Source organism: Triturus cristatus, chromosome 3_2, assembly GCF_964204655.1.
Source record: "Triturus cristatus chromosome 3_2, aTriCri1.1, whole genome shotgun sequence".
NCBI classification, from domain to species: Eukaryota; Metazoa; Chordata; class Amphibia; order Caudata; family Salamandridae; genus Triturus; species Triturus cristatus.
In genome coordinates this window covers 979,636,801-979,652,097 of record NC_140584.1, presented here as the reverse complement: position 1 = coordinate 979,652,097, position 15,297 = coordinate 979,636,801, and the positions used below count along the sequence as shown (strand labels likewise).

The 15,297-nt window shown below is 48.4% G+C and overlaps 1 protein-coding gene across 3 annotated transcripts in view; it reads left to right on the top strand.

Moving 5' to 3' along the window:
• Window positions 1-15,297, top strand: part of CAMKK1 (calcium/calmodulin dependent protein kinase kinase 1) — a 1,170,789-nt gene that overhangs the window by 849,190 nt on the left and 306,302 nt on the right. For all 3 annotated transcript variants that reach the window (XM_085649569.1, XM_085649570.1, XM_085649571.1), the window contains one exon: window positions 1,714-1,787. In XM_085649569.1, the coding sequence (XP_085505695.1) occupies window positions 1,714-1,787 (74 nt within the window). The remainder of the gene's footprint in view (window positions 1-1,713; window positions 1,788-15,297) is intronic.

The window sequence follows — 15,297 nt, the reverse complement described above, 5'->3', positions numbered from 1 at the left end:
GCTTGGAACGCTCAGATCCTTGATTAGATTTGTAATACCTATTTTAATTTTGGATCCTTTGGCAAATAGGATATTGAAAGGCTAATCCAACTATGGTTGCTTAATAGAATGCATACTGTAGCTAAGGGCATTTCACCACTCTTGTCAGTCTTCCTGGAGAAAAGGTGTGTACCTGCTTCCAGGACAATTCTAGAGAAAGTCAGGGTGAGAGCAAAGAAAATAGCTTGGGAACATTGCTTGGCAATGTGTGAGTGCATTAGGCAGAGCACACTTGGTTCTTTACATGGGCCGAGTTTCCACAGATCAAGAGTCTGCACCTCCACCACCTGCCAGGAAACATAGAATGAGTTTTGCACCTACCACTGACTTGAATGTCTGTGCCTAGGAATTATGCAGAGGTGGGGAGGCAGTTCCCCAGTCTGATCTCTTTGATACTTGAACCTTTACTGGGAAAGCTTCATGATGGATGGAGCTTGGTTTTAGGAGCTGTGTGATGATATGATACAAATATTCTGGACCCATATCAAGGTGCTGATTTGGAGAACCCTAAACTACTAGAGGGGTACCGAAATTCCAGTCCTGAAGACATGTAGGTTTGGACGTGAAGGATCCTGTGAAGCCTGGAGGACTCCTGATATTGTGGAAGTATTCCCTGCTGACCTCTAAGGTGCTGGGAACAGCTGAGCACATTCATCTGGTTATGTTGTGTCTTCTAATCATTTTGTCACGGGTCTGAGCACTGTAGAGCTCACACCAAAGTATCTAAACATTTCTGCCAATAGTCTCCAGGCTTATATGAACTGAACGTATGACTGGCTACTTCCCCTTAAATTAACTAGTGATGTGGGCCAGCAGAAGAAGCCATTGGACTGCTTTACAACAGGGTGAGATACTGACAATAGTCTAGGAACCCTTCAACGGTCAGCTGGCACTATGGAGGATTCTCTTAGAGCGGACTCAAGTCACTTAGGTTGCCATTGAGCTGGGCTCTGCCTCTGTTGAGGTTCCTAAGGACCATGGTCTGGATGACTCTTCTTAAGTCAGCTTTGAGAAGATGAACATTCAATTTGCAGAATAGGCGACAGTCTATTTGCTCCTTTTTTGAGATGTGAGCTCTAAGCTGATGATGGTGTCAACTAAATTCCTTCGTGTTTTAGCTTCAATCTTGTCCAGTTAAGGAATCCTAGCTTTTTTCTTCCCCGTATTTTTGTTTGGTTGAATTGGTACATATAACACCTCAAGTATTTTCTAAGAGAAGGCCTTTGAACTACAGTCCATATACCAAAAGTGAGTATAGGAACCCTCAGGAAATCGTGTATATCTTTGTGAACTAAAGTATGGGGCATATCCTAGCAGGGTGGTTTCTCACAGGTCCATATACCAATGCTGATGCTTTACATCAACACTGATGCATGAAGTCTTGTATGATTTGGGTTCTCCTATATCAGGAAAGGTCAGTTTTAGCAGGGGCACAGAATAGGAATGGACACCAAAGCAAGTGTGCAACATGCATCAAACATGACTACATCACATTCATGCTTTCTGAGTACAGGCATGTATAAATTGCAACTTCTTTTTCAACAAGCACCTGTGTGGAACATATGTATAATTGAAAATCACCTTGTACCACCCCTTAGTATTTAAGCATCATTGTTGTTAGTATGTTAAGTCATCTTGTGTGTTGTGAACTGACTGGTTGTTATATTTTTTAAGTGTCCTTTTATAGATGACTACATTCTTGTTCTCCACAACATGATCAAGAACAAGCATGTGGAGTTTCCAGAGGAGTAAGTATATATTTCTGAAATGAACAATAAATTGCAGTAAACAGTTTTCTTTCAATGTCACTGCCTCACAGCTAGACTGCTCAAGTACCTGCTATTTAGTTAACATCAGAGCAAATGCTAATCCTATGGAAACTGTTCTAATTCATTCAAAATAAATAGACAATTGAGTAGGTGCACGATTTGTTTAATTTTTGATAGGAAGTTTCTAATAGCAAAGGTATACACCCGTCCCCTATGGCATAGTTTCTGGAATATGGTGTCAGTGAACATAGGATCAGAATGTCGCAGAGTTCAACATTTTCACATTTTACACAGGCCTACCGTCTTTGGCTTCAGAGAGGAGACCTGCCCACCGGGGGACACTGAACGTAGAGACTCTGGCATCACAGAGCAGTGCTAGGCCTTGACACAGAAATGACTGGTGCAGGCCTCAACTAAGCAGAACATACAGTTGGGCTACATTGATTTTACTGGTGTTCGCTTCTGGCAGCAGAGATAGGTTTCACAAACCTTACAGCCTCAAGCTGCTCACTGCAGTGCTATCCCCCAAGTGGCAGAATATAGAGGCTTTGGCTTTACACAGCAGAGATATCTCTCATGTTACACAGGTCCTAGAAGTGTGCTCCAGACAGCAACGTTCTACCCTTGTTAACACAAGCCATACATTGTTTGTTATTGAGCAGTGGAGCTGTCTCCTAGGCCACGGGTCCAGATTGCATGTCTAGCGCTCAGGATACAGAGACCTGAGGGTCACAGGCCCTCCCCTGCCAGTTGCATGGATGACATGGGTTATTTTGATTACATGCATTAGTTTCAGTTAGGTAGAAAATATCTCTGTAATATTAACGCTAAGACTTTACGCACAATCCCTCTCACTGGCATTTTTTCCTCTCCACTCCCTCCTTTCTTCTTACTTTCTTTCTTGCTCTTTACTGTGTGTGTCTCTCACTCTTTCCAAAGACTTTGTCCTGCCCATCAAAACATTGTGCTGTAATGGGCAAAAGACGGATTTTACTGCAACTAGACACTGCTGCTAACCCCTCAAAAATAACCTAGCGATTGTAAATGTGTATTTTTCCCATAAAACCGAAAGATTCCTGAGTGTGCCAGGTCATGGGAAGTTCACGCACTCTTTTCTTTTGAGAAGTTATTGCGAGCCAAATATTTTGTCCATCTAGGACATTTGTTTCCGAGTATGTCTGAAAGGTCTACAAAATGCTTGCTTTTGCTGTGGAATGCGTGACACCCGTAGTTGATGTTGGAAAGCGAATGGCGTCGCATTCTGGCAATGTATAAGAACAATCACCTTCAAAGTAAACACACTCCTTTCATTTTCATAAAGGTAAAAAAAATAATTGTTATTTTATCCTCGGGCACCACTGCAGATGGTAATGCAAAGAGCAACCTCTTTCTGTTCAACTTGTAAAGTCACAGTATACAAACTGTAAATTAATACACATAGTCCCTTTTTCCATGCTTGTCTGAATGGAGGAGCTTTTTATCGCACCAGACAATATCGATACCCAGGGAAGCATTAGTTACTGGGAGCACTAAATGGCACCGGTCACGAGTTTATGGGAATTAATATTTCGGTTTTAGCGTTTATTGCTCCAAAATTTCACAGGGTACTGTTCACTTTTCCTCTGTTCAGTTCCTGCAGGTTGACCTACTGAAATTTTGATAGCGCGCTAGTACTTACACCTCAAGCTTTTAGTAGAGTCTTTTTTCTCCATTGGTCGTTTGGACCTTTGTTGGTTGACTTGAAGCACAGTAATTGAGAAGACATCAGCAATAAGTTTCTGACTTGTAAAGTCAATGTGACTCCACAACAAGGAGCAGGAATAACTATTTTTGGTTATATGGATTTATTTTACGATCCTAATGATTAGAAATGGAATTCCTGGTTGGCTGAGGTGTGCCCCCAAGCCAGGCAGGAACCACCACTTTAGTCATGGTAAGAGGGTAAGCTAGATAGACACTAATAGAGAACCTGTGCTCACCCTCTGGTAGCTTGGCACACAGAAGTCAGGCTTATCTAAAGAGGCAATGTTTAAAGTATTTGTGCAACACACACACACACACACACACACAATAACACAATGAATACATCACAAAAAGATTCCACACAGGTTTGAAAAATAGAGAAGATTTATCTGAATAAAATAGGACCAACAATACAAAAATCCAATCAGTAGAAGTTGAGATATGAATTTTTTAAAGATTAAATGCAAAAACAGTCCATAGAAGTCACTAGTGGTCAAAAGGTTACTTGCGGTCACGAGGGACTGGTGCCATCCAATGTTTAGGCCCACCACGATGGATGGCAGGCCACCAACAGGACCCACAGAGAGCCCACTGAGAAGGTACCTTGTATTGAGAAAAGCGTCGCCACTGAGGGCACGATGCGTCGATCTTTTCCATGCAGTCAGGTCGCTGCATCTTCGTCAAGCTTTGCTGTGGCGAAGGCAATGTGTTGTGTTGTGGTCGAGCTGGGCAGAGTGTCGTCAGGCAATGCAAGCTGTAGAACTGCTGTTTTCCCACAGCCTCTGCGTCGGTGTTGAAGGGCGATGCATCAGCTCCAATCTGCTCAAAGGTGATGATGTGTCGGTTTTGTAGCAAAACAGCTGCAGAACCCACTTCTGAGGCCCAGAAATGAGGAAGGTACTTCAGGCAAAGATGGGATTCACAGAAGGCAGCGTTCAGCTGCACCAGAAGAATTGCAGGAACGCTTTTGTGTCCCTGACACTTTACACAACAGGAGGTAAGCCAGCAAGCCCTTGGAGAGCACTTGGAGGGAAGGCAGAGTCCAGCTCTCCTTCATTAGAGTCAGCGGGCAGTAGGGCATCCATCAGAAATTCAGTCCTTCCAGAAAAGTAGTCCAGTTGAGTCCTTTAAGCAGCACAGCAGTCCTTCTGACAGAGGTTCAGTTCAAGATTCAGAAGTGTCTGATTTTAGGGGGTCGAAGACCCAGTGCTTATAACCAAAAGTGCTTTTGATGTAAGGGGTGACTTCAAAGGAGCTCTCTAAATTGCACAACTACCCCTTTCAACCAAGCCATGTCTGCCAAGCTATCTGTGGGGGATAAATCAGTGCTTTGTGTGTGGACAGGACACTACATATTGACGTGTAAGTGTCAGCTCTTCCCATTCCTCCCTGCCCAGGAAGACCCATCAGCATGCAGATGAGTGCTCAGAATGCAGATGAGCCTCACCTTCCTGTCTTTGTGGCTGTCTACAGGGAATGCTCAAAGTCTAATTGTCACCCAGCCATATGTTGGAGGCACGTTGTAAGGTACAAAGAGCAGTAAGTGCAGAGAAATGCCCTCTTTCTAAAAGTGCCATTTCTGAAACAGTCATGTTAAATCCAACCTCACCAGTAAGGAGGATTTATCATTACCATTCCAGAGATATGAAACATGAAAAAGCCACTCCTCTCTGATGAGGAATTAAAGCTAAAAAGTGTATTAAGGAATTCCCAATGCTGGCCTTTGAGAAGGGTAGGCCTGACAGTAGTGAAAAACAAAATAGGCTATTTGTCACTGCCAGGACATGTAAAACATAAACGGGCATGTCTTACCTTCTACTTACGTGGCGCCCTACTCTTAGGGTTACTAACGGCCTACCTTAGAGGTGACTTATAGGTAATAAAAGGGGAGTTTTAAGGCCTGGCAAATGGTTTTAAATGCCAAGTGGCAGCAAACTGCACACACAGGCACTGCAGTGGCAGGCCTGAGACAGGTTTTAAAGGCTATGTCTGTGGGTGGCACAATCAGTGCTGCAGCCCACTAGTAACATTTGCGGTACAAGTCTTGGGTATATGGTATAGCACTTTACAAGGGACTTTTCTGTACATCAAATATACCAATTTAGGTAAACACCAATGTCATTATGTTTAGAGGAGAAGCACATGCGCTTTAGCATTGGTGAGCAGTGGTAAAGTGCTCAGAGTCCTAGCCAACACACAAATCTGCGAAAATGAGAGGCAAAAAGTCTGGGGAAAGACTAAGGATGACAGCTCTAACACTAATCAATTCAGTATATAAACAGATTAAAATTAAGTTAAAAAGATACAACAATACAGCTGGTAAGCTGAAATATCTCAGTAGGTTAAGTTGTAATAAGATGAGATACAGAATAGTGACAGCCACAAAAGTAAACAGGTGTTCCATAAACAAACTTCCCTTCTCCAGTCTAAACATAGATCAGCTACAGGATCATCTAACTAGGAATTATATTTAGGGAGTTTAGAAGGTGTCAGCATAATATAGACTTTTGTAGAAGTCTTTGAAAAAAGGAATAAGTGTTTAACATAAAGTTTCACGCTCACAAATAAAGTAGAGAGGCCTGTACCTCTCTAAGTCAAGAAAGAATCTGAATCTAACAACTGTGGGAACACCAATGAAAAGAACACGAGTTTCGGAAACATCCTTATCTTTTCTCACACAACCAGGAACCAACCAAATCATTAGTTGAGAGGAGCATCCTTACCCTCCCCAACATATCAATCGAATCTGGGACTTGTTAGACCTGGCATCTTTGGCGTGGTTACCCCTGACTTTTTGCCACTACCTCCTGTATTTTTGATGCTATGCTGGATTTCGATTTTGCTGGTTTAGATGCTTTGGGCACTTTGCCACTGCTGATCAGTGTCAAAGTGCAAGTGCTCCCTTGGTAAATTGTTGTATTGATTGGTTATCCATGATTGGGATATTTGTTTCACCTGTTAGCCCCTAGTAAAGTGCACTGCGTGTGCCAGGGCTGGTGATTCAAATGCTACTAGTGGGCTGCAGCACTGATTGTGCCACCCACAGGAGTAGCGCTAAAATGATGTCTTAGGCCTGCTTGCAGTGCCTATGTGCAGTCCAGGACTGCCATGTCGACCTGGCCAGTGCACCCACTGATCAGGCCTTATCCTTCCCTTTCTGTACATGTCAGGCATCCCTATGGTGGCCCTAGGTACCCCCCTGGGCTGGGTGCAGTGTATCTGAAAGGTAGGGCATGTACTGAGGTGTGTAACATGCCCTGGTAGTGAATTACAGCCATTTTCGTTTTTCACTGCTGAGAGGCTATCTTGCCCATAGGATAGAATGGGGAAGGCTGTTTACATGCCTATCTTCCCATAAGGGCAAGATAGAAAATCCAAGTTTGGTATCTCTGTGTTCAGAATTTAATCATACATCTTTTTAGCAAGATGGTTTTTAAATTCACTGTGTGAGAATAGCACTTTTTAGAAAGTAGCTATTCTCCTGTTTAACCTTCCTGTGTGCCTGTGTGCTGGTTGGCTGACTGGTGTCAGGTGATGTGCTAGGTGGCTCCAGGAGCCTGGATGAGTCAGCAGCAGGGTGAATAGGGAGATCTGCTTTAGATGGGTGGGAGGAGTAGTCCCTGGGTCTGAATAGGGCTGTCCCTGCCAAACACAAAGCTGGCTCCACCCCCTGCTGGCCAGGCTGAGGACTCTGCCTCTGCTGGCACAAAGAAGGCTCCACCTCCTGCTGAGCGTCTAACGACCCTGCCCCTCACTCTGAAAGGAACCAGGTGCTCCAGAGCAGAGCACACCCAGGAACCGGTTTGAGCAGGGGAATCCCCCCACTGCAACACAAGAGACAAAGACTTGGAGGGGTATAAGAAGAGGACCCCAAACACCTAAAACTTTAGATCACTTTGGAACTAAGAAGAAACCTCTGCCAAGGAGAAAGCTGGAAGAAACTGAAGAGGAGAAGACTGCCTGCTTGCTGTTTTGCTTTGCTGCCAAGGAGAGGGGAAGGACTTTGCTGTGTCCCCTTCTTTTGATTCTGATCTCCAAGGGCCTGAGAAGAGCTGGCTCCCTGTTAAGAAGTCCCAGGAACAAAAGGACTTCACCACCAGCTCCCCTGGAACTCTGCTGAGAGAGTTCTGACCTGCCTTGGAGTGCTTGCCCAGTCTTGGGGCTTCAGAAGGTCGTTTTGCTGTGTTGAGGGAGCTGGGAATCAGAAGCGTGAACAAGAGTGACTGGTACCCAACGCATCATCCGATTGCGTGTCGCAAGACGAGAGTGCGTGGAAAATTTCATCGCGGCACCATCGCAACCCGCAGGGTCTCCACATCGCCGAGTGCGTCGAGCATCGTCCCGAAGCGTGAAGCTTCCTGCCATTGCGAGGGTTGTCGCAGAACCAGTTTGCGGGCCGCACCACTGCCGGTGCGTGAAAAGTCTCCAATCGCTGCGTGCGTCGACGCAGAGTCCCGTTCCGTGGCGCATCGAGAGTTGCGGCGCCGGAAGGCAACGCTGCGCCACGCATCGCACCACATCGAAGAGTGTCGCATCGAACCTGTGCGTGAAGCTTCCCCCTAAGAAACCTACGCAACGAAAGCCAAAGGTATCGCATCCTCCCCCTACAGATCGGAGCCGGCGCATCCACCTCTGCTGCGTGAAGCAGGGCTGCTGCAAAGCCTCCCCAGGATCTCAGGAGCATCGCATCGCCTTTGCCATCTTCCTTGTTATAGCTTTTGGGAACCTTATCGCAACTACAGGTACTGTTGGGCACGAAAGTGTCGCATTTTGTGCATTGAGAGTCGCATTGTGCAGGACACTGACGTTGACATCCTGGAGTACTTTCTGCAAACTCTTGAACTATCCTTAAAGTAACCTTTTTGAATTATATGTTGGTTTGTCTGTAATATTTGGTCTTGTGAAGTTTTTAGTAAAGATACATTATTTTTCTAAAACTGGTGTGGAGTAAATCTGTGGTGTTTTCACTGTGTTACTGTGAGTGTTGGTACAAATACTTTACACATTGCCTTTGATAGCCTAGACTGCTCAGGCCAAGCTACCTAGAGGGTGAGCAGGGGTTATTTTAACAGTGTATCCCCCTTTCCCTGACTAGAAGCAAGGGTCCCTACTTGGACAGTGGTACCTACCCTGCCACCTAGAGACCCCCAGATCTAACATTGGTGGTCAGCGGTGAGGATTGAACTTGTATTTGTACTTGACCCACAGTAATTGGTGTACATCACTAGTTTAAGTGCAGACCAATAGACAACCACATACTATATTTTTTTTGATTCCATTTTTGAGTAACTCTTCAAGAGCATCATGTCTCAGGTGGCAACAAGCGAGAAGGCAGAATTGGAGTTTTCCATTGCGGATTTATATTCATACAAAGTTGAAGATCTCAAGCAATTCTGCAAAGACCGTGGTTGCTCTTTTAAAAGCGGAGCTAGAAAAGATGTGCTACAAAGAGTCCTGAAGGCCTGGTGGGAGGCCCAAGAGGAAAGTGATGCAAATGAAGAGGATGGTTTTGTTCCCCAAGATCTGCCTGTGAGCAGACCGGTCTCAAGGGCTGGCAGCTCCCATTCCAGTAGGGGGCTCACTCCAGAGGAGTTGGAGGAGAATCAAAGGGTGAGAAACCATGAATTGGAAATTATGAAAATGAAAATGAAGCAATCAGAAGTAGACAAGGCGGCGGAGGAGAGCAAGAATGCCCGTGCCTTGGAGGAGAAGAAATTGCTTCTGGCTCATGAAGTGAGCATGAGAGAACTGGATATCAAGGCCAAGCAGGTGGAGTCCGGTTCAAATGGTGGCAGCGCACAGCCAGTGCAGGGGGGTAAAGTATATATCCCCAAAGATTTAGTACAGAATTACAATAGGAGTGAGGATATCTATGCCTGGTTCACATCGTATGAAATTGCATTGAGGATGAATGGGGTGCCTGAACAGCATTGGGGGGCGGGCCTGTGGAAACATTTTGAGGCTTCTGGGAGGAGTGCTCTAGAGCCCTTAGAATTAGCAGGTGCCATGACCTATCCCAATATGAAGGAGGCCCTATGTCTCAGGTATGGACTTACTCCAGAGCAGTATAGACTGCAGTTTAGAAATTCCAAGAAGAAAGAGTCTGAGACTTGGATGGAGTGTGTGAATCTGTACTCGCGGGCACTGGAAGGTTGGATGAAGGGCAGCAAGGTAACTGATTATAAGGGGTTGTTACATTTAATTAGTTGGGAGCACTTGAGTAGTCTATGTGTTCCAGAGCTGCGCCAGCATCTTTTAGATAGCAAGTTGATGGACCCCATTGAGCTTGCTAAGGAGGCGGACCGCTGGACCAGTACCAGGGTCCACAGAGGAATTGTGGGTACCATTGCCAAAGGTGGGCAGGGTCCCCAGCAGAAGAGTGGGGGGGACAAGGGTAACCAAAAGGAGTTCTCACAAGGGCCCCAAAATAGTTCCCAGGGTAACCAGTCCCAGCCCCCCAAGTCCAAACCCAAACCAACCTGGCCCCCTAAGGGCAGGTCGGATAACAAGGGTCCCATTAAGTGTTATCACTGTCAGGAATTGGGTCACAAGTCTCCTGTGTGTCCCCAGAAATCCCAGGCACCCACTGGTGCTCCAACACCGGGTATAGCTAGTGTAGCTTTTGGGGGGGATTTAATTTCTAGTGATTTGGAGGGTTTAGCAGTTATGTCCCTTGTCTCTTTAGGAGACACAGAGATGGTCCAGGAAACCCCTGTCCCTGATAACACTAAGAAGTACAGGCAGTGGGTGACCATCAATGGGAGGAGGGTGGAGGCTCTCAGGGACACTGGAGCCAGTGTGACTACGGTCAGGTGTCAGTGGGTCCCTGAGGAGCTGATCATTCCAGACGTACTTCACCCAGTAGTGTCAGCTGACAACTCTGTGCGCCTTTGCAAGGTAGCACATGTTCCCTTTGAGTGGGGGGGGGTCTCAGGTCCTCTCAAAGTTGTTGTGAGTCCATCCATGCCAGTTGACTGTCTGCTAGGTAATGACCTGGAGAGTTCCCCGTGGAAGGAGGTGGAACGCCAGGCTCAGTTGGAGATGTTGGGTTTGCCTGAGTGGGTCTGTGTGACCACCCGGTCCATGGCAGCCAGACAGGGCTGTGAAGCAGACCTGGAGCCTGAAACAGTGGCCCAGGTCCCTGCCAGAAAGAGGAAGGGCAAGGGGCGTGGTGCGTCCACCCCCGCTGTTCCCACGGTCCAGGAAGGAGCAGAACCTACGGGGGATGCCCTGGAGCCTACAGGGGAACAGGTCGCTGAGCTGGGAGACATACCTGAGCTGACCCATTGGCAGCAAGAGGGTGGTCCCTCCAGAGAGGAGTTCTGCCGTGCGCAGAAGACATGCCCTACTCTTGAAGGTCTGCGGCACCAGGCTGCAGACCAGGCAGCAGGTGCTGATCCGAAGAACTTTTTTCTCTACTGGGAGAATGACTTGTTGTACAGTGAGCCTAGGTTTGCTGAGCCGAGTGGATCACGTACCCTAGTGGTACCCGCAGGGTTCAGAGACTTCCTACTGGGTCTGGCTCACGACGTGCCGCTTGCAGGACATCTCGGGCAGGACAAGACCCGACAAAGGCTTGCCACCCACTTTTACTGGCCCGGGATGAAGACGGACGTCGCTTCCTTTTGTAAATCATGCCAGACTTGCCAGGCAAGTGGCAAGGCTGGAGGAAAATGCAAAGGCCCTCTCCAGCCTTTTCCGGTAGTGAGCACCCCTTTCGAGCGGGTGGGAATAGATATTGTGGGGCCACTGGACCCCAGGACCACCTTAGGCAACAGGTTCATCCTGGTCCTGGTGGATCATGCCACCCGGTACCCGGAGGCTATCCCTCTCAGGACAACCACAGCCCCGGTGGTGGGCCGTGCGTTGATGGGGATCTTTTCCCGTGTGGGTTTCCCCAAGGAGGTGGTATCTGACCGGGGTACCAACTTCATCTCCAGGTATATGAAGTCTCTGTGGGAGGAGTGTGGGGTAACTTATAAGTTCACCACTCCTTACCACCCTCAAGGAAACGGGTTGGTTGAAAGGTTCAACCGGACCCTGAAAGGCATGATCATGGGGCTGACAGAGCCCATGAGACGGAAGTGGGACGTCTTTTTGCCATGCCTATTATTTGCCTACAGGGAGGTACCACAAAAGTCTCTAGGGTTCAGTCCCTTTGAGCTTTTGTACGGGCACCCTGTTAGAGGACCTCTCAGTCTGGTGAAGGAGGGTTGGGAGAAATCCCCGGGGAAAACCCCTCAGGATGTGTTCAGCTATGTGCTGGCCATCCGCAACCAGACACAGCGCTTCCGGGCCCTCGCTCAGGCGAACCTGGAAGCCAGCCAGGATGAGATGAAGAGGTGGTATGACCAGCATACCACTCTGATGGAATTTCAACCTGGGCAGATGGTGTGGGTGATGGCGCCAGTGGAGCCTTGCGCGCTCCAGGACAAGTGGACTGGGCCATATGAGGTGGTGGAGCGCAAGAGTGAGGTGACCTACCTGGTCAACTTGCGATCTCCCAGGAACCCCATGAGGGTCCTACACGTGAACCGCCTCAAACCCCATTTTGAGAGGTCTGAAATAACAATGCTACTGGCTACAGATGCAGGGATGGAGGAGGATAGCGATCCTCTTCCTGACCTCCTGGCAGCTAAGGAGCAAGATGGGTCAGTGGATGGAGTGGTCCTCTCGCCCACCCTGACCCCAGAACAGCAGAGGGACTGTCGCCATGTGTTGGGTCAGTTTGCATCTCTGTTCTCCCTGACCCCCGGTATCACCAACTGGTGTGTCCATGACGTGGACACGGGAGATAGCATGCCTGTGAAACAGAAGTTTTACCGGGTGGCTGACAAGGTCAGGGCCAGCATCAAGAAGGAGGTTTCTAAGATGTTGGAGCTAGGGGTGATTGAGCCCTCCAGCAGCCCCTGGGCTAGCCCAGTGGTACTTGTACCGAAAGCTGCTGCGCCAGGTGCCACTCCAGAACTTAGGTTTTGTGTGGACTACCGTGGGCTCAATGCTGTCACGAAGACTGACGCACACCCCATCCCCAGAGCTGATGAGCTCGTGGATCGGTTGGGAGCTGCCAACTACCTCAGTACGTTTGACTTAACTTCTGGGTACTGGCAGATTGCCTTAACTGATGGGGCCAAGGAGAGGTCTGCGTTTTCAACGCCAGAGGGGCACTTCCAGTTCCGTGTCATGCCCTTTGGGTTGAAGAACGCCCCTGCCACATTCCAGAGACTGGTCAACCAGGTACTGTCCGGGCTGGAGCAATTCAGCGCCGCATATCTGGATGACATCGCTGTGTTCAGCTCCACTTGGGAAGAACACTTGCAACACCTCTGCGCAGTGTTGAAGGCTCTGCATAGTGCAGGCCTCACTATCAAGGCCAGTAAGTGCCAGATAGGGCAGGGTTCGGTGGTGTATTTGGGACACCAGGTAGGAAGCGGCCAGGTGGCGCCCCTACAAGCCAAGATAGATACCATCCGGGCTTGGGAACCCCCCAAAACCCAGACAGCGGTGAGAGACTTCTTAGGACTCACCGGGTACTATCGCCGTTTTGTCAAGGGGTATGGCACCATTGTGGCTCCCTTGACAGAACTAACTTCCAAGAAGTTACCGAAGAAAGTGATTTGGACCAGTGCCTGCCAAGAAGCTTTTGATGCCCTGAAGGAGGCCATGTGTACAGCACCTGTACTCAAGGCGCCTGACTTCTCCAAGGAGTTCATAGTGCAGACAGACGCTTCTGAGCATGGAGTGGGAGCGGTGCTCTCACAACTAAATGATGAGGACTTGGACCAACCGGTAGCTTTCATTAGTAGGAGGCTACTTCCCAGGGAACAGAGGTGGAGTGCGATTGAAAGGGAAGCTTTTTCTGTGGTCTGGGCGCTGAAGAAGCTGAGACCCTACTTGTTTGGGACTCACTTCCGGGTTCAGACGGACCACAGGCCCCTCAGATGGTTGATGCAGATGAGGGGTGAGAATCCTAAGCTGTTGAGGTGGTCCATTTCCCTACAGGGGATGGACTTTACGGTGGAACACCGCCCCGGTACAGAACACGCCAACGCTGATGGTCTGTCCAGGTTTTTCCGCCTTAGCGATGAGAACTCCCAAGAGGGTGGGTAGTTCTCCCCACTTTCAGCTGGAGGGGACACGTGTTAGACCTGGCATCTTTGGCGTGGTTACCCCTGACTTTTTGCCACTACCTCCTGTATTTTTGATGCTATGCTGGATTTCGATTTTGCTGGTTTAGATGCTTTGGGCACTTTGCCACTGCTGATCAGTGTCAAAGTGCAAGTGCTCCCTTGGTAAATTGTTGTATTGATTGGTTATCCATGATTGGGATATTTGTTTCACCTGTTAGCCCCTAGTAAAGTGCACTGCGTGTGCCAGGGCTGGTGATTCAAATGCTACTAGTGGGCTGCAGCACTGATTGTGCCACCCACAGGAGTAGCGCTAAAATGATGTCTTAGGCCTGCTTGCAGTGCCTATGTGCAGTCCAGGACTGCCATGTCGACCTGGCCAGTGCACCCACTGACCAGGCCTTATCCTTCCCTTTCTGTACATGTCAGGCATCCCTATGGTGGCCCTAGGTACCCCCCTGGGCTGGGTGCAGTGTATCTGAAAGGTAGGGCATGTACTGAGGTGTGTAACATGCCCTGGTAGTGAATTACAGCCATTTTCGTTTTTCACTGCTGAGAGGCTATCTTGCCCATAGGATAGAATGGGGAAGGCTGTTTACATGCCTATCTTCCCATAAGGGCAAGATAGAAAATCCAAGTTTGGTATCTCTGTGTTCAGAATTTAATCATACATCTTTTTAGCAAGATGGTTTTTAAATTCACTGTGTGAGAATAGCACTTTTTAGAAAGTAGCTATTCTCCTGTTTAACCTTCCTGTGTGCCTGTGTGCTGGTTGGCTGACTGGTGTCAGGTGATGTGCTAGGTGGCTCCAGGAGCCTGGATGAGTCAGCAGCAGGGTGAATAGGGAGATCTGCTTTAGATGGGTGGGAGGAGTAGTCCCTGGGTCTGAATAGGGCTGTCCCTGCCAAACACAAAGCTGGCTCCACCCCCTGCTGGCCAGGCTGAGGACTCTGCCTCTGCTGGCACAAAGAAGGCTCCACCTCCTGCTGAGCGTCTAACGACCCTGCCCCTCACTCTGAAAGGAACCAGGTGCTCCAGAGCAGAGCACACCCAGGAACCGGTTTGAGCAGGGGAATCCCCCCACTGCAACACAAGAGACAAAGACTTGGAGGGGTATAAGAAGAGGACCCCAAACACCTAAAACTTTAGATCACTTTGGAACTAAGAAGAAACCTCTGCCAAGGAGAAAGCTGGAAGAAACTGAAGAGGAGAAGACTGCCTGCTTGCTGTTTTGCTTTGCTGCCAAGGAGAGGGGAAGGACTTTGCTGTGTCCCCTTCTTTTGATTCTGATCTCCAAGGGCCTGAGAAGAGCTGGCTCCCTGTTAAGAAGTCCCAGGAACAAAAGGACTTCACCACCAGCTCCCCTGGAACTCTGCTGAGAGAGTTCTGACCTGCCTTGGAGTGCTTGCCCAGTCTTGGGGCTTCAGAAGGTCGTTTTGCTGTGTTGAGGGAGCTGGGAATCAGAAGCGTGAACAAGAGTGACTGGTACCCAACGCATCATCCGATTGCGTGTCGCAAGACGAGAGTGCGTGGAAAATTTCATCGCGGCACCATCGCAACCCGCAGGGTCTCCACATCGCCGAGTGCGTCGAGCATCGTCCCGAAGCGTGAAGCTTCCT